Source organism: Pleurodeles waltl, chromosome 4_2 (assembly GCF_031143425.1).
Source record: "Pleurodeles waltl isolate 20211129_DDA chromosome 4_2, aPleWal1.hap1.20221129, whole genome shotgun sequence".
Classification (NCBI taxonomy): Eukaryota; Metazoa; Chordata; class Amphibia; order Caudata; family Salamandridae; genus Pleurodeles; species Pleurodeles waltl.
The window spans coordinates 1034446247-1034473410 of NC_090443.1; the positions used below are offsets into that span (position 1 = coordinate 1034446247).

The 27164-nt window shown below is 46.4% G+C and overlaps 1 protein-coding gene across 3 annotated transcripts in view; it reads right to left on the bottom strand.

Moving 5' to 3' along the window:
• Positions 1-27164, bottom strand: part of KDM2A (lysine demethylase 2A) — a 448889-nt gene that overhangs the window by 370945 nt on the left and 50780 nt on the right. For 2 of the 3 annotated variants that reach the window (XM_069232944.1, XM_069232943.1), the window contains exons 2-4: positions 26986-27127; positions 10537-10675; positions 4005-4083 (exon numbers count right to left, since the gene is read on the bottom strand). In XM_069232944.1, coding sequence (XP_069089045.1) covers positions 4005-4083; positions 10537-10675; positions 26986-27039 — 272 coding nt within the window. In that variant the 5' untranslated portion in view covers positions 27040-27127. Of the gene's footprint in view, positions 1-4004; positions 4084-10536; positions 10676-26985; positions 27128-27164 lie in introns of those variants that run through there. The other variant, XM_069232945.1, reaches the window with a different exon arrangement.

Here is a 27164-nt window from a genome sequence, read left to right on the forward strand (position 1 = left end):
CTGGTGGCAGAAACCGCACCAGGTATGACAGTCATAGGGGCAGATTTCAATGCAGGTATGGACAGGATGCTGGACATGACAGGCCTCACTTCTGGAGGGAATCGTAGATCGGTCACACCACTAGCTGGGTGACCTCAATGGGACTGAGCGAGGCCTGGCTATCTTGAAAACAAGGAGAAAAACATACATATTCTACCTTTCACCCCATCCTTCATTCTACTGATTGGGCTACTGTTTCTTCTAGTTGCAGATCTGGCAGCCAGAGCGTATCTCCCCAAGTGAGGCCTCTCAGACCATTCTCCAAAAGAGCTGACCTATACCAAGCTAAGGGAGGGAGCCATGAGGAATAGCACTTGAATGTCTGGTGGCAACAAGACAACAATTTGCCTGCATTTTGGTGCTTCAAGGCTACCTTCTACTTTAAAGTCAACTTGAGCTCAATCAGGGCAGCTGCCACAATATGGAAGGCACTAAGGACGGAGATCCAGGATAGGGCAGTGGCATTTCTCCACAGGCATGCTAGGGAACAAGACAGAAAGGTCACACTGCTATAAAGATTACCACAGCGAACCATCTAGTCACGACCCTCCCATCAGTTTGAGGCAACAAGAGTATTAAAAAGAAATGAAAAATAAAAAAAAGGATTTTTCAGGATGCAGACCAAAATGCTTGAATAGCCCTGCAGCAGTGTTTTTATGAATCACATAACACATCAGGCAAGTTATTGTACTGGCTTGCCAATAGTAACAAGACATCCAGGGTAGACCACCAGGGTCAGCATGTCTGACTCTCCAGCAATCCAGCTCAATTTGAAGACTACTAAAAGTGTGTATATGCAGTTCGGCTCTATCGACGGCCAAAGCAGATCAACCTATAACTAAAGATCAAATAAACCCTCCCCTCCTCCCCCGTAACACTCTGAGAGGGTCTTGACCTGCCCTGGATGTTATAGGATGTCAAGGAGATAATCAGAGAGATTTTCTCAGACAAGACCCCAGGTCCCAAATGTTTCCCCTCCGAGTTCTATAACAGACACGCCTCCCTACTGGCTCTGCATCTGTTAGCCCTTTTGAAGAGGACAGCCACATAGGTTACCTTCTAAGTGATCTCAGCAAAGCATATGTCTCTGTATTGTTAAATATGGGAAACCCCACGACCAATGATTATCATCCCATAGCAATTACTGACAGTGAAGGCAAAAGTCTGACCAAATTAATTACTGCACAAAAGGTTGCTCAATGTGGTGACCACCTTTGTTCACAAGGATCAATGTAGATTTGCGCTGGGATACAGAAAACGGCAATGCCTGACACACCTGCATCTGGTCTTAGCCCATGAGATCCCATGGCCCAGAGTTCTGGCTTTGATGGAAAAGTCATTTGATTCAATGAGTTCGAATTTTCTTCACCAAAGTAATGGGCCCTTTTTTTCTCTAATACATTAGGACCAGTTTGCTTCTCCTTGAGCCCACGTATGAGTTAAGGGCACTTTGTTCAATCCATTCCCCGCTGAGCTTAGTACTAAATTGGATGCATCCTATCACACCCTTTGCCTTCGCTCTGGTGACTGAGCCCTTAGCTGAGTGGATTATGAACGATGCCCCACCTACGACGGGAGGCGATAACAAGGACTCCATTTCACAAAAGACAGACAATGTGCTCCTTGTGCTTCATAACCCATGGTGGATGGAGCAAGGATAAAGGCCATGGTTTGTATGTAAACACGTCAGGGCTCAGAGTTCATTGGTGGAGTTCTGCACTTGTTCCGATACAAGGTAGGAGCCTGGCATGTAACTCGCAGTCGAAGATAAACGCTCAATTGGAGCGCTTGAGTATCTTGTCCTACACATATCCATAGACATTAGGATTTTGGGGCCTCAATTTAACCCTTCTTACAGAATGAACACTTCTACTTTCAATAATTGAGAGAGTGACACAATTTAAAATGATTGTGCTTCCCAAGACACTCTACAGATTTCAGAATTATCCATATGAGATCCCTTGAAAGTTTCCTGAGAGACTGCAGACCCAGATCCAACCATTTGATAAATATAAGTAATTACTATATGATAGAGGGCTGCTGATATACAGCTTTATTATGGCGATGTTTAATTGCTGCGCATCAACCACTGGCTTTTTGGCGTAAGGGCAAACAGGGCCCATCTGCTTGAGATCAACCTCCTTGAAGGACCCGAGGAGTTTGTCTTACTCAATGGTGCCAACATCCACTTCTGGCTCTACAAGGTTACCATGGCTACAACCAATTGGTGGCCTGGGGCAATAAAGTGGGAAAAGTGCCATGGTAGGACTACAGGTGAAACTCAAGTAGGGCCGGGAACATGATTCTCACCAGGTGAGACTTGAAAAAGTGGAACCTGATTGGTGTCTCAAGGCTCACAGATGTGTGGAATGGTAACCACATTAAATCATTAGAGGAACTGAAGCAAGAGTTCTTCCTCCTCAAGTCCCAGTTCTACTGATACCTTCAACTGCGTCACATTCTAGAGACGCAGAAGATAAACTTGACTTCTTTGTCTTAAGTGAACACTCAGTAGGCCAAAATGACCACAGAGCCAATAGGGAGAAAGTGCATGCTACGAATTAAGAAATTCATGGCCACAAATACCACCAGTTCATTACAGGGATTCTGAGACTGATGGAAGCAGAACGAGAGTCGCCTGGTGGAAGAGAACAGAACAGAACTTAAAATGGCCATCCAACCCCTAGCTATATGAACACGGCCGCACTTAGTGCAGTTTAAATGATTTCATAGGGTCAATTATATAGACGAAAGAGTGTGAAGGATAAACGGGAGCTCCAATTCGGAGTATCTCAGTTATATGAAAGCCATGGGTACATTCCTACAGGTTTTCTTAATTTTGTGGGCAGTTCATTTTGAAGGATAGCAGAAGATCTGTAATTAACCCGGTTAGGAGCCCCACTCTCGGGTCCACTTTTTAGGCTTCACCAGTCAGGAAAAAAATGAACTGGGAATGCATTAGACAATTCACTTGTTTTTTAAAGAAGTAGAGAGCAACATTTTGGGAATGTTAGAGGTCCAAAAATCACTCACCAACAGGGAAATCGGTTGGATTTCTAGTGCTTAAAGAAATTCAGAGGGTCAGCTTGTGAAATACCCAAGCTCACTAAACAAGGGTGCATATCGGAAATTTAAAAAAAATAACAAACTTTTAGCAGCAGGTGTTACTAAAAGCTGATTTAGCAGGCTTAAGTCTTTCAAAGGTGTAACAACCAAAAAATTATCGAAATCAAAAAGATTTCTCAACTGTCTACAGCACAACTAGTCAAGAGCAAAATGCTCCAACTGCAGAGATCATCATTTGCACACAACAAAGGAGCTGAGTTCACATGAGGCACAGAAGAAAGGAGCAAACGTTGTGCCTGGAAGCATTAATCCTTACTCGGCGCTCTACACTCCTTCATGTATTAAGTCCTAACTCTGACAAAACATCTTCACCAGGCATTTTGCACAAAGGAATAAAGAGAGGCTGGGAGGTAAGACTATTTTTACCATGCTAACAGTGGTGCACAAGAAGCTGTTACCAAGTACAGAACGTGCATGCAGCAAATAAATCAACCATCTTCAAAGCAGGCATTAAAAGGCTGACAGACTTCTGAAATTGATTAACATGCAGTGCTTAAACAACAATGCTATTTCTCGGATACTGTTGTCCCTAAATGAACATGCTCTACTTTTCAAAACACTGCTGTACTAGACTGTCTGGGTTTCTGAGATGCCCACCACAAAGCTCTTTACTTTTTATGGACTCTGGTGGTTTCTGTCCTTGTAAAGCAAATAAACATGGCTTCTGTCACAAGAACAAAACCATGAGAAACTAGTGGCAGACAAGTAATCAGATTTTAACTAACATTGTTTATGCTCTACAGGCCCCACTAATTGCAGCCATCAAGAAAATCCAAGTGACCTATGACATGGTCTTCACACTCGTCATTTCCAAATGCAGCAACATTTCAGACACTTACTTGATGCCGAGCCCATCCGGCTTCTTGAAGATAAGAGGTGCTCTCAGGCCACCTTGCTGGATGTATTCCATATTAAAATCTGGAAAAGTAACCAAAACAATCAATTGGATCAGCAGTTAACTCATAATCAGGGCCTTCTACTTCAGACAAATAGATGGGAAACTATTTACTGTATACATCTTCCAAGGTGAAAATGACAAGCGTAATCCTCATGCAAGTCCTCAAAAAGCATGGAAAATTATCCTCATTTCAAATTTACATTTAGGTCAGAACTACAATGTGCTCCTAATTGCATAAGGAACAAGTACCACACAGACTAGGCCACATTCCCAAGAAAGGTAGGGAAATAGTTTGATTTGGCTCATAAACCCGCATGTTCCAACTACACGTGTACTACCATACAGCAGCAGCAAGTCCTATCATGGCCATCCACCACAGATGGAGAGAATAACTGCTTGTACCTTTGGCTCTTCAACCTTGTGATGGTGCACAGGCACATACTCAAAGCGCTTTTCTTATCCAGTGGTACTTAAGCAGCACCCCCTTTGGTATCACTCTTTCTGGCAGCTACCCATTCTAAATGCAAATTCCTCACTTTCTGAAATACCAGATTGGATTCTAAAACTTGGGTAGAAAACTGTCCAGCAGTTGCTACACCGCACCCGTAAAGTGGCGACATGAGACACACAGTGGCTCCATTCCGCCTCTGTAGATGATACCGTAGAGCTGTATATAGGCACCACTTCTGCACACCGACACCAGTTTACAAAAAAGGCATTCCTTGTTCTTAGACGGGGAGCGCACCAACGGATACAAAATTGTGCCAGTGTGCAGAATCTAAGATGAAACTTTATCAACAGCTAGAAATCCACTCAAATGGACACATGTATGGTTGGATAGCTTATCCACCAGAAACATCATTATTGAAGGTAAGTAACTTCACCTCCTCAATAGACACAAAAGCAGTACCCACCCCGCCACCTCACCTCCCCCCAAAAAAGTGAAGGGTCTGATGAGTAGACTTCACACCAGGAAGTCTTGAAGGACTGAGTGGGCAAAATAGTCCTCCATACAGACCCACAAGTCAATGCAGTAATGCCAGGTGACGGTGTGGATGGACAACCATGTAGTTATCTGGCAGATATCCAGAACCGGAAGAACCCTCTCCTAGACTGTACCTCTGATAGAGTGCACCTGAAGAACCTCAAGAAGGTCTGAATACAGGTCAGCATCAGTACGGTGAGGTGAGGTGATAAAGTGTAGTTGTTTTCTGCATCATTCATGATCATCTAGGACATTCTGAAGAGGTCTATAATGCCTGAGCCTAAATCAGACTGAATAATGCCTGAAGGCATTGGAGATGCGTGCCGAAAGGCATTAGCAGAGAATCCTCACACACCATGCGCTCCGTTTTAGTGAGCTTATAACGAGACACTTATTTTATTGTAGCTCAAGTCTGTTACTATCAGAGTTCAGCATCATGGTCCGATCCAGGGCTGGCTCTGGGCTGGGCCAGATGGAGCACAGTCTTCGGCAAAGAAGTTGAGGTATGATTTGGTGCTGTTGATAATCCAGTGGTGGAACTGTCTAGGAACCACGGCAGATCCATGAGGACTAGGGGCGCTCCAAGGGTACCTGGAATAATCTGGAAAAGCTGCAGGGTGGCCTACTTAAAGGCGTCTAACTGCTGTGAAGTTAAAGAGGGCCAGGGAAATCCAGGCAGCATCAGCTTCATCTGAGGAATGGTGTTGAAGTCAAACAGCTGGCATGGAGTCAGACTTTTTGACTGCTAGCAGTGCAATCTCTTCGTAAAGCGGGAGCGGCTAGAAGAAGACTTCAGTCTGTACTTATGCTTCTGCCGAGATTTGTCCTTAAACTTGGTCCTAGACTTACCTGAGACAGAGACCTAGATTGCGACCAGGACTCGAAGTGGGAAAGGGCTTGCACCATGGAAAGAGAAAAAGCTTTGTTTCTTGTGCTTGGCAACGTACAAGTTCACCTTCCACTCCCGAGAGCCTTCAGCTAAATGAGGGAGCATTTGTTGCAGGACTTAGCATGTAGTCCTCCAGTGAGACATTTCGCTAGCATGCGCTCACTGGAAATATTGTTTTGGAAGTTGGTGAAGAACCTACTAAATTTTAGGCGGCAGATCTGTGTCTAAGAGTGGAGGAATAAAAAAGGAACTGAAAGTCTAGCATGCACGATTAGCACCTATATATGGCTTCCTGCCACTTTAGAGACGGATGAACCTCTCTTTTGCTTCAACATTTGAACTATGTGCGTAGACGTCTTGCTGTAGGCTAGACAGTAACCTGAAAGAGGATGCTGCATACCTGAAGAACTGGTTTTGCCGGTTGCTGTAGTCGATCGATTCACATTCACTGCATTGGTTCGCCACAATGGGGCTGCATCAAAAATACGTCAAAAAAATGCAGCTGTTCGAGTGTGACTTTAATTACCCACAGCAGTTTCAAATTAATGTGTATGGCCGCAAAACCTCTGACATTTTGCTTCAGACGGGAACCCAGAAAGGATGGGCATTAATTGCACTCATGAAACCCATCAGTGCACAAGTTCTATATTTCAGAGCAAACTGGCCAGTCTGTGTGCCTTCAGTGGAGTTCTTTATAAGGGAACATGGGGAGATGAGACAAATAGGAGTATTATCCATTACTGCATGCAACCCACCCATATATCACTGGACTGTGCCTGAATTCTTCCAAAGGCAGGCTGGATGTCATTGCAGCGACTTCAAGCACAGTAGAAGCTTCATTTAATGATGTCTGGATACACTACAACTCACCCCGAGCGGCCATGAAGATTCATATAAAACTCATTACATTCACACTTGTGGGGCTCCTCAGTGCCCCTCTCAAGGGTCAGTCGGGTGGGTAGCCACATGGAAACACCAAGCAGTGACTTAACCATGCAGTGTTTTTACCTTTCACATAATCATGCCATAACCAGTTTAGCCAAACTCTAAATTGTCAGCCCCATTCTGAACTGCTTTGGAAAGGGACCTTAAAATCAAATTGCCTACTGAAGCTACCTACTGAAATTACCTTCAAGCATGCCTCCACAAAACAATTCAAGAGTTTAGACTCCAACCACTGTGCAGGTTATAAATCTTTTATTCAGTTGCGATTTTGTTCAGTTCGAGCCAACATTATTTTTGTGAATTGCTGGCTTTAATATGGCTAAAGGTTACACAAAATATAGTTTAAAATATTAGTATATTAGTCCATCTAATACTAAACAAAATGGTCTCACTCACCAAGACAGATCACCAATCATGTGGAGTTCATGCTAATAGGGAAATAAAATAAACCTCAGTCGACCCAAGAACCTTTGTTTTGTATGAAATAAATTCCAAGGCATTGTACGTCGCCTCTGCTTTGGTGCTAAAATGTAGAAGAACCAGAGTATGAATTTCAAATTATGTCTTTAATGCAACTGAACTTTATACTAATGTGACTTACTTTTGTAATGCACAACCCTTCTTTTGTCCAGGAGATGCACTTTTTATTCTTCTCCCAGCCTTTGACCATCTTTAGTTATTTCCCACTTGACATGACAGAGGAAACATCACCTCTTGCGTGATGGTGTGCAGGAAGGAAGCCTGACACCAATCCAGGGGGCAGACTTGAGGAGGAGAGTTTAGTAGACACATAGTCGACCACTAAGATAATGTTACATCTTCCCTGAGCCAAACAGAAGGGATCTAGTGGGAACAAGCATGGTGCTGAGAGGATACATTGCGCGACACCTGGTGCTGTCAAGTGCCCCTCACCCCGTATTAAGGTGGAAACCTCTGCACATATGTAGGTGCACGTGAAAACGGGTGTTTGTTATATTAGCTGCAATGATGAGAAATAGCGGGTACCACACCAACCCCAATGCAAACTTCTTCCTTCTGAATTCTCACACCACAGCATACAACAATAGTCTAAGAAACAGAAACACGTCCGCTGCAAAATGCAGCTTTGGGGAGCTCTGAGCAACCATGGAAATCTCTGCAGGCATACATCTGTACATGCCAGCTTTATTAAAAAAAACACTGCAGACAGACAATTGTGCTAAAGTTTTCCTGAGGTGAAAAACAAAACGGAAATAAAGAAAAATGGTGACCACACCTAAGCAGACTCTTAAGCCCAACAAAAGCAGAAACATGGAAAAGCGGTAAGTGCACAGGCATATAAGGTGTTACGTGTGTCTGCAAACAGCAGGGCTGCACAAAGATTTAGTTCTTACAGCTTAGAAGGCAGCCTGTTGGGTGATTGATCCCACAATGAGCTATAACACAAGAATGCCATGGTGTAGGAGGACCTCGTGATCCTAGCTAGTCATTCCAGTAAGGCAAAGTATAAGTCTTTCTGGTTGTTGAGGTGAAATATTGCCCTTTTTCATGAACGCACTGGAGGAAGGCTCTTGAGGCTAATGAAACCAACTGTAGCTCCATTACACGGCTAGAGTTAAGGCATTCCTCCAACAACCTAAGGAAGCACCATGAGATGCTCAAACATCAGAGGGAAAAAAAAAAAAAAAAACACACACAAACTAGACGACTGCTCTACGAGAGACCTTGCGCTAACTGGAGAGAAATGTCGCTAAATTTATGAGGGAATAATTCTGTGAGCTAGGACAAGAGGTAAGGTAAATCATGTGCTACAATGTCATCCTTCATGGCGAAGGTGGTTGTATGTCTAGGAAGAAATCTGATTTGAAAAGTTTCTGCACAACACTACTTAAAATAGATCTTCTTCAAAAACATGGAACGAGTGCTGCACATCGTGACCTGGGTTTTGAACAGCACGAAGTACTTCTTTACTCTTCAATTGACAATCTCAGATCAAGAAAGCCTGAGCTCGCATATTTGTTTGTGCTAATCAGGCCTGTGTGACTGAAAATTCTACAAATGACAGAACTGAAATAGAAAAAAGTCCATATGATTCGGAGAGAGGAATGCAAAATGAAGGTAACATGAAAAGGCTATGGAGAAAAAATGAAAACCTTGAGAAGCAATATAACCTGTAATATTTAGCTATGACTAGAAATTATTATTGAGGCATCGAATGCGATAATTAGGTTTTGAAGTATGTCAAAACTTTAAAGTTATGTGGAAATGGACGTAGCCATAGATGAAACTGAAGCAGCAGGGTGATTCACCCCCCCCAAGATGACAGGAATGGTTTATTTGTCAGCTGCAGGAACACAAGGGTAGCAAGCGGACCAACTTCTATCCACGACTCCATCTTGCGCGACTTATAGGCCCGCTGGTAGGGACGCTGCAATGTAAATACTGTGCCGCTCACTTACCCGTAAGGGCCATTCACATGATCATGACTTTGGTGTGGTTTTCCACTTAGTCAATGTCTTCCCAGGGAGGAAATGAAGGTGTTTCAGCTGTCGTGCAATGTCACCAAGTATTACTCCTGGACTGTACGGTGCGTTCTCTATCTTCTGACAGGTGCTTCTGTGCCGGTGCTTGTCACAGCGGACTGTGTCTCTGGCAACCTCTCAGAAGCAGACTTTCCTGCCTGGTGGTCCTGCATGGGTTAGTTTGGATGATAGTCCTCAAGGTTATACGATCTTTGATGATCATTTTGAGGTCATCTTAATGCCACTGCATCTACCCAGCCGCGAGGGGCGGCTTCATAAGTAGAACTGCAGTCAGTAACCGCCCTGAGGGGAGAAAAGACAACACCGCAGGGTTTGAGCCGGGGGCTATCTGGCTGCTGAAGATACTGGAAGCACTGAACAAACAGCATCCCTCTCTACTACCTCGACACAGGGGTCAGACAGACGTTCTTTCTAATGACGTGGAATTGAGCCCAGTGTGTATGTAAGACTCGAGGTCCATCATTCCGGGAACAATGTTAGACGTCAATAAAGGCACTGGTCATAACTGGAGCTCTCATGTAAAAAGGACACCAACGTAAAGGTCCGAGCAAAGTTTTACTTTGAGCAACAATGGGCAAAAACCATCCTATCAGGGAATGACACTGAAAAGCAGCAGCAGTAAAGGAAGGAGACTGGCACCAAACAAAAAACGTACCTGAAGCAAAGGTTTCCAACTAAAAATGTAAAGCTAAATTCTGAAGCGAGTCTAGAGAGAGGACTCAGAATCTCAGGTGCCTCTCATTGAGTGGACAACGTCACTAAGCCTGGAGATGCGTTACTTCATCTCCAGAACATTGGCCGCCTGCAGTGCGAATCTCATGACACTAAAAGGTTGCTGAGAGTTTTCATTTCTGTATAAATGTGTTCCAGTCTCTTCAAATATCCCAGGTGACTGACCAAAAGTGAATGGCAAAAGACCCCAGGAAGGAGAGCTAAATAAGAGCACAAGGACATTCACTAGAAACCCATCTCATGATCTCAAGGCATGGCACAACGCCTACATCGATGATCGGATCACCACTGCTGGAAGGAGGGCTATTTTGGCTCATCGGACAGTTACGCAAAGCTTTCTTACAGCAGTCTGTGTTCACAGAGAGAACGGCATTATTATTTAGTAACACCAATAACTAACCTTTGCCCTCCATAAAAATGACAAAATTTGCATTGTATTTGGTGCTGCACAATTTCTCCTCCAGGTCAAAGGTCCTCTTGCCCTCGATCTCTTCATCGGAGATGCCATCGTCTTGATACTTGCGTCGCATCGTGCCGCGCTGGAGGGGAGAAAAAACAGAGAGGAAGAAAAGGGAATCAAAGTTAAATAGTTTGAGATGGGAGCCATTATCTTGCTTTGACTCAATCTCTCACAGTGCCCCCAATGCACGTGAACCCAGGTGTGCAGCCTTGCATTCCTGCTTCAGTATAGACAGCCAGAGCGCCAATACATCTCAACCAGCCTGCGGCGCTCACTCGGTTTAGAGGAGGCCACACACCTCTGCACCAACCTCATTACTCCCCTCCAGTAACCCTGTTAGTTCACGGAGGGGTTTGTGCTTTCTCTGCCAGAGCACCCCAGACCTGATGTGGTAACAGATACTTTAGCACTGGAAATGTCCCGCTGTGTCAGTTTCTCCCTTTCATCACCTTCAGTCTTGGTTTTAAGGCCCTAACTGATCTTTAAAAATAAACTTTTTTAATAGTGCAGGACCTTGCTTCCTGCGTAATGCAGTCTCTCTCCGTGCGGCACACACATACACACAACTCCAGACACTGTACTACACTGAGGCACAGTAAAGTCATTTATTATTTCATGAAAAGCTTTGACTAGAGTCTCCGGTATGTAAAAACAGCTGAAGGGCAGGGTGGTGGCTGAATGTGGGCACACTGTGCCAGAGGAATGAATGCACAAACAGAGGGAGAAGTGAAAGGGCACTGTGGCATTACTGTGTGGAAGCCACATACCTCGAAACGACAAGACCAGACAAGAGAAAGGCTTCTACCATTGTTTCTACCACTGTATGCATCCTCCCTGAACAGGTCAAGAGAAACGCAGCTAGGTACTGTTAATGAGAGTCAAATACCCTTACACCAGCAGTGAACAGATTCACAGCCAGCAATAGTTATAACTGAACCTGCGGCTACTGAGCACACCCGGTCCGCACTGGTAAGTTTAACCCACAAGGTGACTAAGAAGGAACCTGCAAGGTAAACTCCAGTATTACTCGAACGCTAAACTTCACTTAAAAGTTAGTTAACACCCAAAACCTGCTGATGCGACAATGGGCGCAAAAGAAACATGTACTTGCTTTTGGTCACAATATTTCCGATGACAATAATATTTTGTAGCTTTGTGCGGACTGCTCTGTTTACTGCCCAGGCACTGTGGTCGGGCCAGGAAGATGCAAGCAGTGGGCGGGGGAGGCTGCATCCGCACTCGGGTATCCCTGTGACAATCGATGCCCAGGCACTTCTATGAACCGAGGGAACGCGACTGTCACAATCCCTCTTCCGCTCACACCATCAACCACCAGCTAAGCCATGTGCAGCGGGGGCAAGTGCCTTTATAAGGATCTGCCATCTCTCAGATCTGTAGGATGCGCAGTAAAATGGCAAAGGTTCCCTGCATTTGGGACTCAAATACAAGAAAGGACATTAGTTGAACGAGTAATCCTTGGAGTGGGTGGCAGAAAAAGAAAAAACACCATCAACCAACAAGCCTGAATCGGAGATGAAAAAAATGAACCTTCCCTGGCCTCCGGCTCCAAAGAAGGCCTGCTATCCTGCTTCAAGAAGTTTCAAAGTAGTTATCTAGAAATTCAAAGAAACTCTAAACGTCTTACAGAGGAACAACGCACAATATTCACGCGTCACTGAAAACCAGGACCCATTGATCACTAATGGCAATTTTTGAAATTGCAGAAGATTCCTTAACCGTATCATCACCAACCGAGCCGATGGATTAGAAGGTTAAAAACAAGAGAAGGGGCTTCCTGGCCAAGTTAGACGCTCATGTGGGAGGGCAGAAGGTGAAAGGAATCGCAATCGAAGCACTGACAGGGTGTGGAGAAATGCACCCGGAATGAGAAGAGGCCAAAAGCCGCAGAACCTGCAGAATAGTAGTTAAAGAAAAAAACGGAAAATCTATATTTTAGCACAAAAAGGGCATACAAGTATCTTTGGGACAGCTAGATAAAGAAGAGTATGCATCCACTCATGCCTAGAGAAAGGGGTATGTGCTTGGATAAAATTGTCTGCCTGTCTTGCCTTAATGAAAAAAGCACAAAACAATGCATCCATTTGCAGGGATGGAGAGTACATTCTTAAGGCAACCTTGTACTTGCGGAATAAGGAGCAAGGTCAGGGGAACCTAAAGACTATATCCAATTATATTTGGCCATTCGTAGGAGCACACTTAAACCAGATGATATAAGAAGGGCTATATGCGCGTTAGCTGAGGAGACCTGTAGTACAGATGTAGTTAAACTGATGGGATGAGGTACTACTGTTTCTCCTTTGCAAGTCACGTGGTTGAAGACTTCCACTAAAGCTCTGAAATTTCTTCCACTTCAAGGCATTCAAGGATCTTTTAAAAACGTCAAAGCACTTGAGATAAACCCAAGTGGGCATGTTGGGTCATTTGCAATCCAAGCACCTATGACAGAGACTGAAGTTAATGGTCAAAGATGTTGCCACGGAGCATGATTTTGCATTGAAATTTACTTTATTTCAGAACTGCAGTAGGTCCGGGAATTAAACATTTAGTAGGCATAATGGCGTAACATTAATTACCATCAACAGCCTAACATCTCTGTATGTTTCTGCCCTTAAGCTAATATATGTCCCTTAGTATACCTTTCTTCCCAAGCCCTCTTCACCTCCATCCTTTTCATATTCTTCACTTAACCTGGGTCCTAGCCCTGGACCCCTCAGTTACATACTCTTGTTCCTCACCGAACTTCTATGTCTCATTAAAGAATCGTCTCCAATGTGGAGCTTTGCTGAGGAGGTTTCAAACAAATGTGTGGAGGCGTCCCTTTCAAGTAGAGCTATAAACTCCCTTTTCTACAACTCGATTACTATAAACACCACCGAGATGAAAACGGGCAATAAATAATATGAAATAAATACATATCTACCACCAACTTGGTGAAGGTTCTTAAGATACTTTGAAGCAGCACCAACACTGGACGACGTTGCCTCAAATCCGTACCTCTCGTGTAAAGTGCCTACTTAAATACTATTCACATCCAAAATTCACTAAAAAAAACCAATACACAACTGTATATAAAGTTCTCCTCTGCTACAGACATCCAATACCTCACTGCTTGCATCTCTACCCAAAACATAGCAGAATTACTCTTAGTCAAGAGAAAGCAACTAGTCCAAAACAGTCTGACTGACATGAACGTGGATGGGCTCAAACAACATCTTTCACCCAATCCTATGTCTTTTAGATTCACCCTAGACATGCTCACTCTGAAGAAACACATCACTGAGAAAACTGGTGTGTACCAGCTCTCTCTCTACTGAAGAAAGTAAACACATTCGTACAAGAAAGCCACAACAGAGCTTCTGTTTTAAGCTCTCACACTCTTGCATCTGCCAGGTGACAATGCACCACTCTAGGGCTTTGCCGGGTCCATAATGGCTCCGCTTAAGGGCATCCTACATGCCGCAGCACACATCATTAAGGGCTTGGTGACACAGGCAATCGCCCTACAGGTAGATTCCTCATGTTCTGAACATCACAGGAGTCATACTGAATTCAGAAACTGTTCAAAAGCTCTCCGTGCAAGTAGGGGGTGCTGGCTCCACTTCAGCTCTAGGAAAGATGCCACTGTTGCATCACTAGAACCATAAAGCACCCCCTCTGGTGCCCCACGTAGGTTTCCCATCCATGTTCTATGCGTCTGAGGCAAAAGAGATGAGAACAGCATTAGCTGGACAAGGTGCAATACAACCTTTAGAAATGGGATGCTTAATGAAGTGGTGGAGTTAGAAACCTGCTAGAAGGGAGAGGAGAGTGGGGTCGGTGAGGAATTTGCAGGCAGGCAGAGTATCCGCTATAGGAAGCTGGCCTGTTGTGTGGTGGGTACCTATGGTACTTACACCTTATACCAGGTACAGGTATTCCCTCTTAGTGAAGTGTAGGCAGTATCTAGAGGTTAGGCTCTCTAGGGGTAGTGTGGATGAGAAGCCAAGGCTTACCTAGGAGACATGCAAAGCTCACGCAATACCACTGTAGTCACACAGCAAGTACACACACACACATGAAAGAAAACACTCAGTATTACAAAAATAAAGGTATTTTATTTTAGTGTCACAATTACCAAATATACTAGATAGGTAGTTACCCCAACAGGAGGTAAGTAAACAGACTAAATATGTACACTAGTAATTAGAAATAGGCATAAATAGCAATATTAAACAGTGCATAGAAATAGGCAATAGTGACCATAGGGGGAGTCCAAACCATTTACTAACAAAATGGAATACAAATGCACGACCCCCACCCAAGTAAGTGAAATCTGTAGAGGGGAGCTGGAGGAACTAGGAAACCCCAAATGCAAGTACCACAGTGCTCCCAGCTACCAGGAAGAAGGGAGGAGGTCACTGGATTTTCCCCAGACTACCAAAAGGACTGAAAATGAAGATAATGCAACACCCAGACAGGACTGCAAGAAACCAGAAGTGGATTCCTGAAGAGGAAGACCTGAAAAAGAAGCAGACCAAGTCCAGAAGTAGCAGGAGTGTCTGGTGGTGGCAGGAGCCACTACCCACCCGTCTGTGGTTGCAGGAGTTGGTCGATGGTAGGACAAAGATGGTCAGCAATGCAGCCCTGGAGCCGGTGAAGAGCTCCTGGAGGATGCAGTCTATGTCCCACGCCGGATAGAAGATTGGAGTCTGTCTGTGGCGTGGAAAAGGCGTCCAGAAGCCTTGGCAATGGCAAGAGTCAAGGTGGAGCTGCCGGGGACCAGCAGGATTCAGGAGGACACAGCCTGGGGTGGGGTGTGGGGTTGGAGTCCCAGGGGACCCTCATCATGGAAGGGAGTCCACAGAAGGAGACCCACTGGAAGAGGTCCCAGGAGTCGCAGAAGAGCTCACTGCATAACTGAAGAAAGGTCCCAAGCCGCAGGAGAAGCACGCAGAGGGCTGTACAAGCCTTGGTAGCTGCAAGAGACGCAGTGCATGGGGGTACTGTCCCTGCTTGGGAAGGCAAGTGCTTACCTCCACCAAAGTTGGCAGCTGGCAGAGAGGACCAAGGGGATCACGCCAGCCCACCAACCGTGATGCAGGATCCACGCAGATCTGGAGGAGAGGAGATCCACGCAGCCTGTCATCATCGCAGTTGGTGCCTACAGATGCAGGGGAGTGACTTCCACCTTCTTCACTCCAAGGGAGATTCCTTCTTCCTTCTCGTGCAGACTGAACACTTGCCGCCCCCAGAGGATGCACAGCCATGGAAATGTTGCAGAAGCTGGAAGGAGCCATGGAAACAATGCTGCAAGCAGAGTCCTCATTGTGAATGCAGACTGTCAGTTCCTGGAGGGTCCTAGTCGCAGTTTCAGTGGCCAGAAGTCGAAGTAGAGGTAGAGGTAGAGGTTGCAGAGGAGTCCTGCTGGAATCTTGCAAGCTAGGAGACCCTAAATAGCCCTGGAAGGAGGGGGGGTGGGAGGGGGCTTGGGGAGTGAGGGGGCTGGTCGCCTAGCCAGTGACCACCTATCAGGAGGGAGTTCTGACGTCACCTGTCTGACTTGGCCACTCAGATGCGCCCAGAGGCCTCTGCCCACCATGGATTCAAGATGGCAGAATCAAGGGACCCTCTGGAGGAGCTCTGGGCACCACCCCTGGGGTGGTGATGGACATGTGAGTGGTCACTCCCCTTTCCATTGACCAGTTTCACACCAGAGCAGGGGCTGGAGGTCCCTGAACTGGTGCACACTGGTTTATGCAAGGAGGGCACCAAATGTGCCCTTCAAAGCATACCAGTGGCTTGGGGAGGGTGATACCCTCTCTCCCTAAGGAAATTCTTTGTGCTGCCTTCCTGGGATTGAGCTGTTCAAGCAGTAGGAGGGCAGAAACCTGTCTGAGGGGTGGCAGCAGGTGGGTTGTCTGGAATACACCAAAAAGCTGGTAGGAGCAATGCTAAGGGTCCTCTAAGGAGCCCTCAGAGTGCATGGAATCATACCATACTTCCAATACTGCCAACAGTATTGGGGTATGATTCCGACATGTTTGACACCAAACATGCCGAGGTTTGGAGTCACCATTAGGTAGCTGGACAGAGGTAGTGACCTATTCCAAGTACATGTATAAAATGGTGTTCTTGCACTCACAAAGTCCATTAAAATGAAGCTGGAGTTTGGGGGAGCATCTCTGCTCATGCAGGGGTGCCCTCATAAACAGGTACCTGCAACCTGCCCTCTGGGCTAGACGGGCCTACCATAGGGGTGACTTACAGTGACGTGGTGCAGTGACCTATAGTGAATGGCAATGGCAGGCCAGCAGATACACTTTGCATGGGCTCCCCATAGGTGGCATAATACTGCTGCAGCCCATGGGGGAGCCCTGGGCCCCAATGCCCTGGGTACCATATTCAAGGGACTTCTATGGGGGCACCAGTATACCAAATTTGGGGGGGGGGGGGGGGGGTTGTGTGTGTGTGTGTGGGGGGGGGCAAACACCAACTGTAAAGGGAGCGAGCATAGTCACTGGGGTCTTGGTTAGCAGGATCCCAGTGAATACACAGTCATAACATACTGACAACAGGCAAAGGTGGGGGTAACTGTGCCAGAAAGAGGGTACTTTCCTACATTCACCATAAAGATAGTTACCGAAAGTGACTTTTCTTCTGATGGATACTTCTACCTGCAGAGTCCTCAACTTTTGCATATCTTCCCTGAGCAGTAACCAACCAATAGGTGGGTTGAATGGCTGGTTAAACTACGAAATCCTGGAGGACAGACTGTGCAAAGTGACCTTCCCTCCACACCTCAGAGTCCAAACAATAATGCTTTGCAAAGGTGTGGAGAGAAGCCCAAGTTGCTGCTTTACAGATGATTGAAAAGGTACCAACCTTTGCCAGGGGAGATCTAGAAGATTTTGTTCTGGTGCCCTCTGGAGGATGTTTGTGTGGTAAGACATAGCATTACTTAATAAATAAGATGATCCACCTGGCTAATGTCTCTTCTGGATGGCTTTGCCCTTCATCTCACCAATATAGCGAACAAGTATGACCACAGCACTCAACAATGTACAGAATAAGAAAGTACAGCTGAAAGCATGTGTATAGCAGCTTAGTTCATAAATGATTCGGTATTCTTCATGGTGTTCCAGAGGGTCGTTTATTAGGATTAATTTTTGTAAATACAGTCAAACAGGCACAGCCGACACGTATTTTGTCTCATCAGTGACTTCATCAAGGCTCAATTGGTATTATGAGGAAGGAAATCCAAAGACGGCCCAGGTTATGGTAGTACCTGGGGGACTGTTTTTAAAAGTAGAAAAGGGATGCCGAACAATTATGTCACGCCGCATATGACTGTACTAAATGTGGTGTCATCCAAGAGTATAAGGTAAGTACATCCAAGGTACACAGATAGGTGGAGGAACCTTGGTAAGTCCGAATGTACGGGAGCTCGTTGTTGTATTCAAATCTAAACCTCTTACCAATATAGCTTGTGAAAAGCTGGCCGTCCATCCAGAGGTCATTGACAAGTGACCACTCTCTCATCATATAGCATAAAAACTTATCTTCCTCTTTAGTAGCATGTGGAGAAGGAAAGAATGTGGGTAAGGTGATAGACTATCCCAAATGAAACAGAGGACCACTCTAAGGGAGAAAGGATCCCAGGTTTTAAGAATCACAATGTTGGAGAAGAACACAGATACCTTGCCAACATAACAGTTACAAGAAAAAATAGTCTTAAAAGCAAAGTAAGCAGCTGTAACTGGAAACTATGTAATGGTTCAAACAAGGAACAAAATAAACAAGCACTAGCAAAGCTAGTAGGTTACACCGGCACAAAGGTATTGGTTTTGTCAATGTTTTGTTTAGTTCTGCTGTACAGCAAAGCGGCTGCTGTGTATGTAGCATAATTAAAGTAGAGGAAAAAAAGTGGCATGACCACGTCTTTACTTTAGACCAGCAGCAGCATAGCTGTACAACAGCTCTCGCACAGGTAAGACCTACTGGCTTTGCTAATGCTTGTTAAGAACAGTCTTGAGCCTTCTGCATCATAGTGTATTAAATCCCAGCTCACTGAGCAATGCTGTGCCATGATGCCTTTTTTATGTCTAGAAGCGTTTTATAAAATAAGTAATGTAGAACAAGTGTTCCTAATCTGTAAAGGAAATAGCAGGATCCTTTGGTAAGATTGCACTTTTCAGCAGTGTTAGTAAATGCTGGAAGGATAAATCAGTGAGCAGGTTAGTACAAGGTTCGAATTCTGGCAAGATGGACTGAGCCCATTATCCTTAAAGGCTGGAAAAAATAAAAACTTAATTTTATGACAGAGTAAAAAATAACCAGTATGGAAAAAAAAAAAATCCCATTAAATCACTTTGGCAAAAGTATTGTTTAACAAATAATAAATGCATTGACTAGCCCCCACACAATGCCCACAAAATAAGACTAAATGAAACAAAGGAAGACGCTGGGCTTCCGCAGCTGGATGACAATGGCCATGTACCTTAGCTCTACAGCCAACTTCGGCACTCAGAACTCAAAGCTGTGACAAATTATACCTCTATACAAAAGCATGTGGGGTAGGGCAAAAAACAAAAAGTGAAGAAATAGTACCTGAATTGTGTCAGGAGCAGCAGGCGGGCACTGATTAAACTGAATTAATCTGTGCTTGGTCCCAGCTCCACAGCAAGCGCCATAAGTGACATTTCGGCTGCACTGGCGAATTAATGCAGCTGCAAAGAAGAAGACGCAGAAACAGACAAACCATATGCAATGGAAGGACTCCGAACCCTTTTTGTAAACAACAGTATCTCGCAATTGAGACACGTGCGCTAGTGCATGCTCTCGCAGAAGCGACCCTAAAAAGGAAGAACCAGACTAAGGTCCCAATATGGCATTGTGAAAGGAATCAGCAGAATATGGTGAGGCCCTTCAGAAACCTCATAACTATAGGTGATTTGAAAAGGGTCCGTTAACATGGGAGACAGAGAAAGAGCAAAAAGGCCTTTTACTATTGCCTTTTACTGTTAACGCTGCACACCCCTGTGGGCCTTAAGAGGGTCTACAGAAATGTCCATACACTATTTAACAAGCCTACTACATCTCCCAGAAAATACTCTTTTGGTGGAGTGTCTGCAGGCACTTAGGATAACTTCCACCACTTAAGGGTGTAGAAAAAAAAGCATTCAGGTTATCCTACTCAACCTCCCAAAATCTGAAGTTGGAGACTCTGGAGGTTGGGGAGTAATACCTGCCCCTGCGATTGCGAGAGGATGTCTACTCTGCGTGGGAAGCAGACCAGGTAGACATAAGGAGAAGTACATCATGTCCACATAGCACACCCTTCTTGGCCTGTTTGAGGCTATTAAAATGACCTGGGCCAAGTCAAGGTGAATAATCCTCAGCACCCAAGGAATCAAGGGTATTGGAGGTGGGGATTGGCTAGTGAAGGGGAAAGCTCAACTTCAAGCTAAATGTGTCCCCCCCCATGGATCCCTGCAACAGATACTGGAGGGCACAGAACACTGAGCATTGTCGTGGGTGGCAAAAAGCGCCATCTGAGGATGTATTAGACCACCTCTGGTTGGAGTCGCCACTCATGGTCAGCAAGGTGACTCGGACTAAGGTAGTCTACGCGGACATTCTGAACTTCAACCAGATGAGTGACAACCAGCAAGATCTGATGCTACCCAGAACACAGCCATAAAGGATTCTCGACAGAGAAGATGCAACCTTAAGCCCCTTGCTTGTCACATAGCAGTCCTGCTGTGTGAAGGCTATGAGTGCCAGTCAATCGCCTGTAGTTCTGGAAGATCGATGTGCAACATCCACTCTTCCAGAGGCCTCTGATTTTCAGGTGTCTAGACGAGAATCCTCACATGAGGATTGTAGCATCCATAATGACTCATCACTGGTGGAGATGGTTGAATAACCTCCTGTGCACCAGACTGCCTCCCACACTACACCACGTCAAAGCCACTGCAACTTCCCGTAAGATTTTGGTTGAACAATATACATCTCCTCCGTGTGGGGACCACTGCTTGTGAAGGCACCACTGGAGGGCCCTCATATGTGCCAGTGTGTGACTAGCAGAATGCAGGAAGCTAGCAAACCTAGCAGACACAAAATCCTCAGCACTGAAACTTGTGCTCCATTGTGAAACATCAGAATCATAGCGTGAATATCTTGTATTCCCCGAAGAGGAGGAAAGGCCTGATTTGATGTGGTGTTCTGTACTGACCCTATAAAATGAATGTGCTAATGGAAAAACCTGAGTAGAACAGCAGAGATGCTCTGACTTGCAGGTATTGCACATCTACGGGGGTTCGGCTTCGATGAGTCAGTCGTCCAGGTTAGGAAACACTGGAATTCCTTTGGCTTCTCAATCACTGCCACCACCTTTGTGAAGATGCGTTGAGCTGAAATCAGACCAAACGGAAGGACTGCAAACTGGTAATGTGCTGATCCGACAGTGAAGAGTACATACCTCGTGGGAAACTGCATAATCCGTATGAGAAAATACGAGTCCTGCAGGTCAACATCCAGTTTCCCACTTCCAGTGCACGTAACACCTGTGCTAAGGATAGCATTATGAACTTGTCCTTTCGAAGGAACCAATTCAGAACCCTTAGTTTTTAGATCCCTAAAGAATGCTATCCTTTTTTGGAACCGGCAAGTACCTGAAATCGCATCCCTGGCCCTGTTCTTGCTCTAAGACCAGTTCCACAGCCTCTTTTTTTAGTAGAATCTCTACCTCCTGCTTAAGGATCAGAAGGTAGTCCACTGGGGAGGGCAGTGGCAAGGAGAAATAGTTGGGGAGGGCTGCTTGAAGGGTAGGGCATACCTCTCCACAACCTGCAGGACCCATTGGTCTGAAGTGATGTCCCACTAGGCATGTGGAAAGGAGGACACCCAATCTTAGACCAGTGACCTATATTCCAACAAGAATAAACTATGGCTGCTTCCCTGCAGTAGCTGCAGAGGAAGGGAGGGAAGAGGGGCAAGGAATGGCCACCTTTGCCACATCCTCTATATTGGTCATACAGTGGGTTGACTTATTTCTTTTGTTAGGAGGTATGGGCTTGCTGTCTCCACCTCGTAAGGAGAAAGTTCTAGAGAAGCTTAAAACTTTTAATTATTGCCAGCAATCCCACTGTTGTAGAGTCTATACGCCCTGAGACCGTGAACCTGCTCTTTCAACCTTTCCAGAGCTGAATTTGTTTTCGTTCCGCAGAGGTGAAACGCATCACATGGGAAATTCATTAGGGTTAATTGGATATCCTGGGAAAATGCTAAATTTCTGAGCCATGCATGGTGATCCCGGGATAGGATATGCCCATGGCTCGTGCCACAGAGTCTGGCGTATCCAGGTCCAATTGCTTGACATGCTCTGGGGCTGTTTGTCCATCCCTCACTACCTCCGTCAAGAGGGGCTCAAGGTGGTCTAACAAGTCAAGATCACTTGCTGTGCCATTTCCCATAAAGCCACAGAGTGACACCCCTTCAAACAAGTCATATTAAGGGAGGACCAAAAAAAGCTTTCTTCACAATTTGTTCTAATTTCTTGGATGCTCTGCCCAAAGGTGTGGAAGGGAATGCTGAAGTTACTAGTTCAATGAGCAGGAGGCCTGGAAGATAAGGCTCTCTCGCGACAGATAAATTGGGAGAAATTATTGGTCGCTATGAGCTGGCTTATATCACCTGACCACCACTTTGCTAATGACAGAAGTAGTAGTGGGCTTCTCCCACAATGCAAGTACGGGACAGCTTCATTAAAGGGTAGCAAAGGTTCTGCATCACAAGCTGCATGGTGTAGCACTTCAGTGAGAAAGCTAGCTCTGGTCTCTGCTGAGGGGGGTTGAAGGTATAGAGTTTTGACAGCTTTTCATATGCCGGCATGGTAGGATTAGAGATCCGGTGGCAGAAGTGGTGTTTGTAGGAAAGTACCCTCTTTTTGGCATGGTTAACCCAATTTTTGGACTGTTTGTCAGTGTGTTGTGACTGTGTTAACTGGGATCCTGCTAACCAGGATCCCCATGACTGTGCTCTCTCCCTTTACACATGGTTGCTTGGACCACAAACACCCCACATTTGGCATATTGGTGCCCCAATGTAAGTCCCAAGTATATGGTACCTAGGTAACCCAGGCACCGGGACACCAGGGGTCCCCGTGGGCTGCAGCATGCATTATGCCACCCAAGGGAACCCATGCAAACTATGTCTGCAGGCCTGCCATTGGAGCCTCCATGAAAGGGTGCATGCACCCTTTCACCACAGGTTACTATACCAGGTCACTGTAAGTCACCCCAAATGGTAGACCCTCCTAACCCAGAGGGAAGGGTGCAGAGCCCTGTGAGTGAGGGCACCCCTGCATGAGCAGAGGTGCCCCTATGAACTCCAATTCCAATGCACAAGGTTGGGGAGAGGTAGCCACCGGCTTGCTTTGAAGGGCACATATGGTGCCCTCCTTGCATAATCCTGTTTGGACCAGTCCAGGGAACCCCAGTCCCATCTCTGGCATGAAACCACACAAGGTAAAGGGGAGTGACTACTCCCCTGCCCATCACCACCCCAGGGGTGGAGCCCAGAGCTCCTCCAGGTGGCCACTTGATTCTGCCAGCTTGAAAACAAGATAGGCAGAGGCCCCTGGTTGGCCAGGAGAGGTGACTCACGTCACTGACTCCCTCTAACAGGTGGTCACCCCGCAAAGTGACCAAGCCCGCGGTTAGCGCTATTCAAGGACTCCCTTGCGGTTTGGTCCCCAGAATCGGCGCGCAAGACTCCAATAGGACTCCTCTGCATTGACCTCTTCTGCTCCTGGCCACCGGAACCGCTGCTGGGCTTCACAGAAACCAGACAAGCCTGCAACTCCCAAGATGACCTTGCCTTGTAACATGGTTTCATCAGTTCCTTCCAGCAACATTTCTACAGCTGTGCATTCTCTGGGGTCTGCAAGACTTCATCTGCACCAAAGAAGCAAGAAGGAATCTCCCTTGGAGTGAAGGAGTCACGCCCCTGCATCCGCAGGCACCCAAGGCAATAACGTCCGGCTGCTGGGATCTTCTGCCATCCGACTCCAGGAAGAATATTCAACACAGGTGGTGGTTCTGAGTGGTCCTCTCTATCTCCTGTCCAACTTCAGAGACGGTGAGCTCTTGCCTCTCCTTGCAGGACAGTACCCCTGTGCACCGCAACTTTTGCAGCAACCAGGGCTTGTTGACTACTACTCCAATGGATCTTCAGGCTCCAAGTAGCCCCGACCTCCAGCACTTCATCCTTGCAAGGACAGTCTCTCCTCTGCTGCTCCAGCGATGTGGAACACCTCTCCAAGTGTGCTGGCTGGGCCTCATCGCAACTTACTGTGCCTGCTGCCAGTGGGTTGCCTGTGGGAGTTATGATGGCTTCTGCTGGCTCTCCAGACTGCTGAGGGTCAGACCGTACCCCCCTCCAAGGGTTAAGTCCCCTGGACCTTACTGGTCCTCTTCTTCTCTGCAAAACCTCTTCTGCCCGGATTTGCATTTGCCAAGGCTTATTGGTGGTCCTCCTGACCACTGACCATCTGCGACCCAGTCACAAGCGTGGGACATCATCTGCACAACTCCAAGGACCTCTCTGCAGCTCCTGGGCTCCACAGCGGATCATCTTCCCTCGTCGACCCGGATCTTCATCCACAGAAGGGTGGGTAGTGGCCCCTGCCCCCCTGGACGCTCCTGCGTGGACACGACTGTGTCCTTTTGCAGGTCCTCTTTGTCAGGAATCCACCGTTGGGTTCCATGGACTGGTCCTGGTCTTGCAATCTTCGTTTTCCAAGTCCCCTTCTTAGCCTTTGGGAAGACCAGGTAACTTACCTCTGCCTTCCTGGTCGCTGGGGGGAGGGGGGTCACCTAGGTACTCACCTCTTGGGGTCTCCGAGCTCTCCCAGCTCCCTTCTAACTATTCCACACCCTTGTGTGGGGGACCTAGCGTCGCATTCCCCTATTCTGGTATATATGCTTTGACCCCCCCCAAATAGGGCCGTAGCTATTTTCTGCTATTTCTTGCCAATACTTGTTGTTTTTCTATGCTAAGTCCTAATATATATTGTGTATATATAGTGTGTACTTACCTGCGGTTGGGGGACTGCCTATAAGTAATCTAGTTCAGTGCTACTGTAATAAAGTACCTTTATTTTTTTAACACTCAGTGGTTTCTTTCATGTGTGATAAGTTGTTGTGTGACTGCTGTGGTATTGCAAATGCTTTACATTCCTACTAGATAATTCTTGGCTGATCCCCCACAGCTACAACTAGAGAGCCCTGGCTTCCTAGACACTGTCTTCATTCACTAATAGGGGTTGCCTGGACCTAGTATATGGCGCAAACACTACAGGTGCCCACCACACACAAGGTCAGATTCGTACACTGCTGGTGAAAAGAGTTCCCACTCAAGCTATGTGTAAAGGCCACTTGAGTCCCTTAGCATGATGAAGACAGGATCCATGGTGTCGGACTGCCCATAACCGTCATCACCAGTGTCCCGACCTTGTTCTGTCAGGATGTCAAAATCTCCTTCTTGTACGAGGTCTGCTTTGCAGAGTAGGTATTTCCATTAGAGGCAATGGATCCGGGGCAGTGACCCGTTATGGCAAGGTTGGTTGTGGTGCCAGTAGCAGTGGTGAAGGCTGACCCAACGCTGCTCTGGGTGTGGGGAGGTGGTGATGTCAAATGAGGCGCTGAGGTCTTTGTTCAAGTGGCACCAGTAATATGGGTGACAGCAGGAGAAATGGCACGAATAGTGCTTGAGCATAGGACACCAGCACAGTATCAAACGTGTACCCCATAGGACACAGGGGTCCCGAAGGGACTCTGAAGGGGACCATGGCCCTGCGAAAAACATTGAACAAGGTGTTTAAGAAACGTGGCAGGGTCTGTGCCTGGGACCAGAAAGGTATTGCTGACCGGGCTGGGGCCTAGGCCATGGCACTGTGGATGTCAAAATGCCAGGTACAGATGTGGGGTCAAAATGAGCCGCAGGCACTCTGTCCTCTGAAATACGGTCAAATATTTCCAGCTTCGAAGAAGATTGCCGAGAAAGCAAAAGGGAATAATGACTTGGGGACTTACTTTTAGAAGATGGTAACACTCTGAGTCATGGCGTCACCTCTTCTTGTGCTCCCTACAGGCTGTCTAAGACGATGACAGTGGTGACTCCAGCAACCTCGTCCTGGTCCTTGACTTCCATTTGGTTGGATGGTCGTTCTCAGCCATAAAGAGCTTGGAGTCTTTCTCCTTTATAGCCTTGGGGAGCATGCTTCTGTAGGAAGCACAGACCTTGATGATGTGTTATCATCGCAGACACCACAAGAAGATGTTGTGCAGGTCCGTGATGGACATTTTTCCATCACAGTCCAGACAGGGTTTGAAACCCGAAGGTTTAGTGGGAATACATCCTTGTACTGCACTTGAAAGTAATTTGGAAAAATGACAACTGTTAAAAGTACAATGTCCTGTGAAGAGTGAAGTAACAGATTCACGTCAAAGACATGGAAAAAAGGCATCCCACGTCACAGTGCCGATGGGGCGCTTTATGACTACAGTAGTGTCACAAAGGCATTGCTTCTGGCACCAAAATGGAGCAAGTGCCCCCCTACAGGCAATAAGAGCTACTGAAAAGTCTCCAGGTTTAGTGTGACACCTGGGATATTCAGAAGGTGAGAAACCTGCCGGCAGAAGTATCCATTAGAAAAAGTTGCTACAAGTTCAGTGTTGTGTGTAGCATCACTAGTTCAAGACCTGCACTATGTCCAGCTGCACCACTTACTGGCCCCCTGCCTTTCTTGGTGACAAGATCACCAATCATCCCTGGTGGAGAAAGGCAAAAAAGAAAATTAAAACAAGACAAAAGGCATTCTCCAGCTTTGCATGCAGAATCTGGAACAACCACCACATAGTCAAGAGGACCGACCTCATGCTGCGCCATTGTAGGTACAAGCATGATGCAGGAATAGGCAGCCTTTCTTCTCTGAATCCAGTTACATGCTGACGGTGTCTGTGCCTTCTACCATGTGCAGCGCTCTGCTGCCTTTCCACTGGGACTGCACTAAATAATTACCACATACATCCATACAGTCAAACCTTTCGCTTTGTCTCAGCAGTGCTCTGGGGGCAAAAGTGTAAAGCAATAGCAATATCTGAATATAGGATTGAAGCCAAGGCAGAGGCTTGCAAGCAGCTCAATATGAGGAAACAATTAACAGCTGGAAAACCAATGCAGTCTCCCTGTGGACATATGTGCCACGAAGAGGCATCGCTGTGGCAGCTAACAGAGGACAAACACAAGCAGAATGAGATCCAGACCACACCGAAGGCCTCCGCACACCTTGATGCTGCAGCCATGTTGGAAGGAAGGACCACTCACCAGTCGGCGGCTGTAGCGCGTGCCCTCCTCCTCCAGCTCCATTTCTCCCTCCATCTGAGAGCCGTCGCTGTCGAAAGAGGGAACCCACTGGGGAAGGGAAACGACAACAGGTGCAGTCCCAGGTGATCTTCACAGTCCCCACCTTAGAAACCAGAAAGAAGAGAGGAACACGCTTAGCA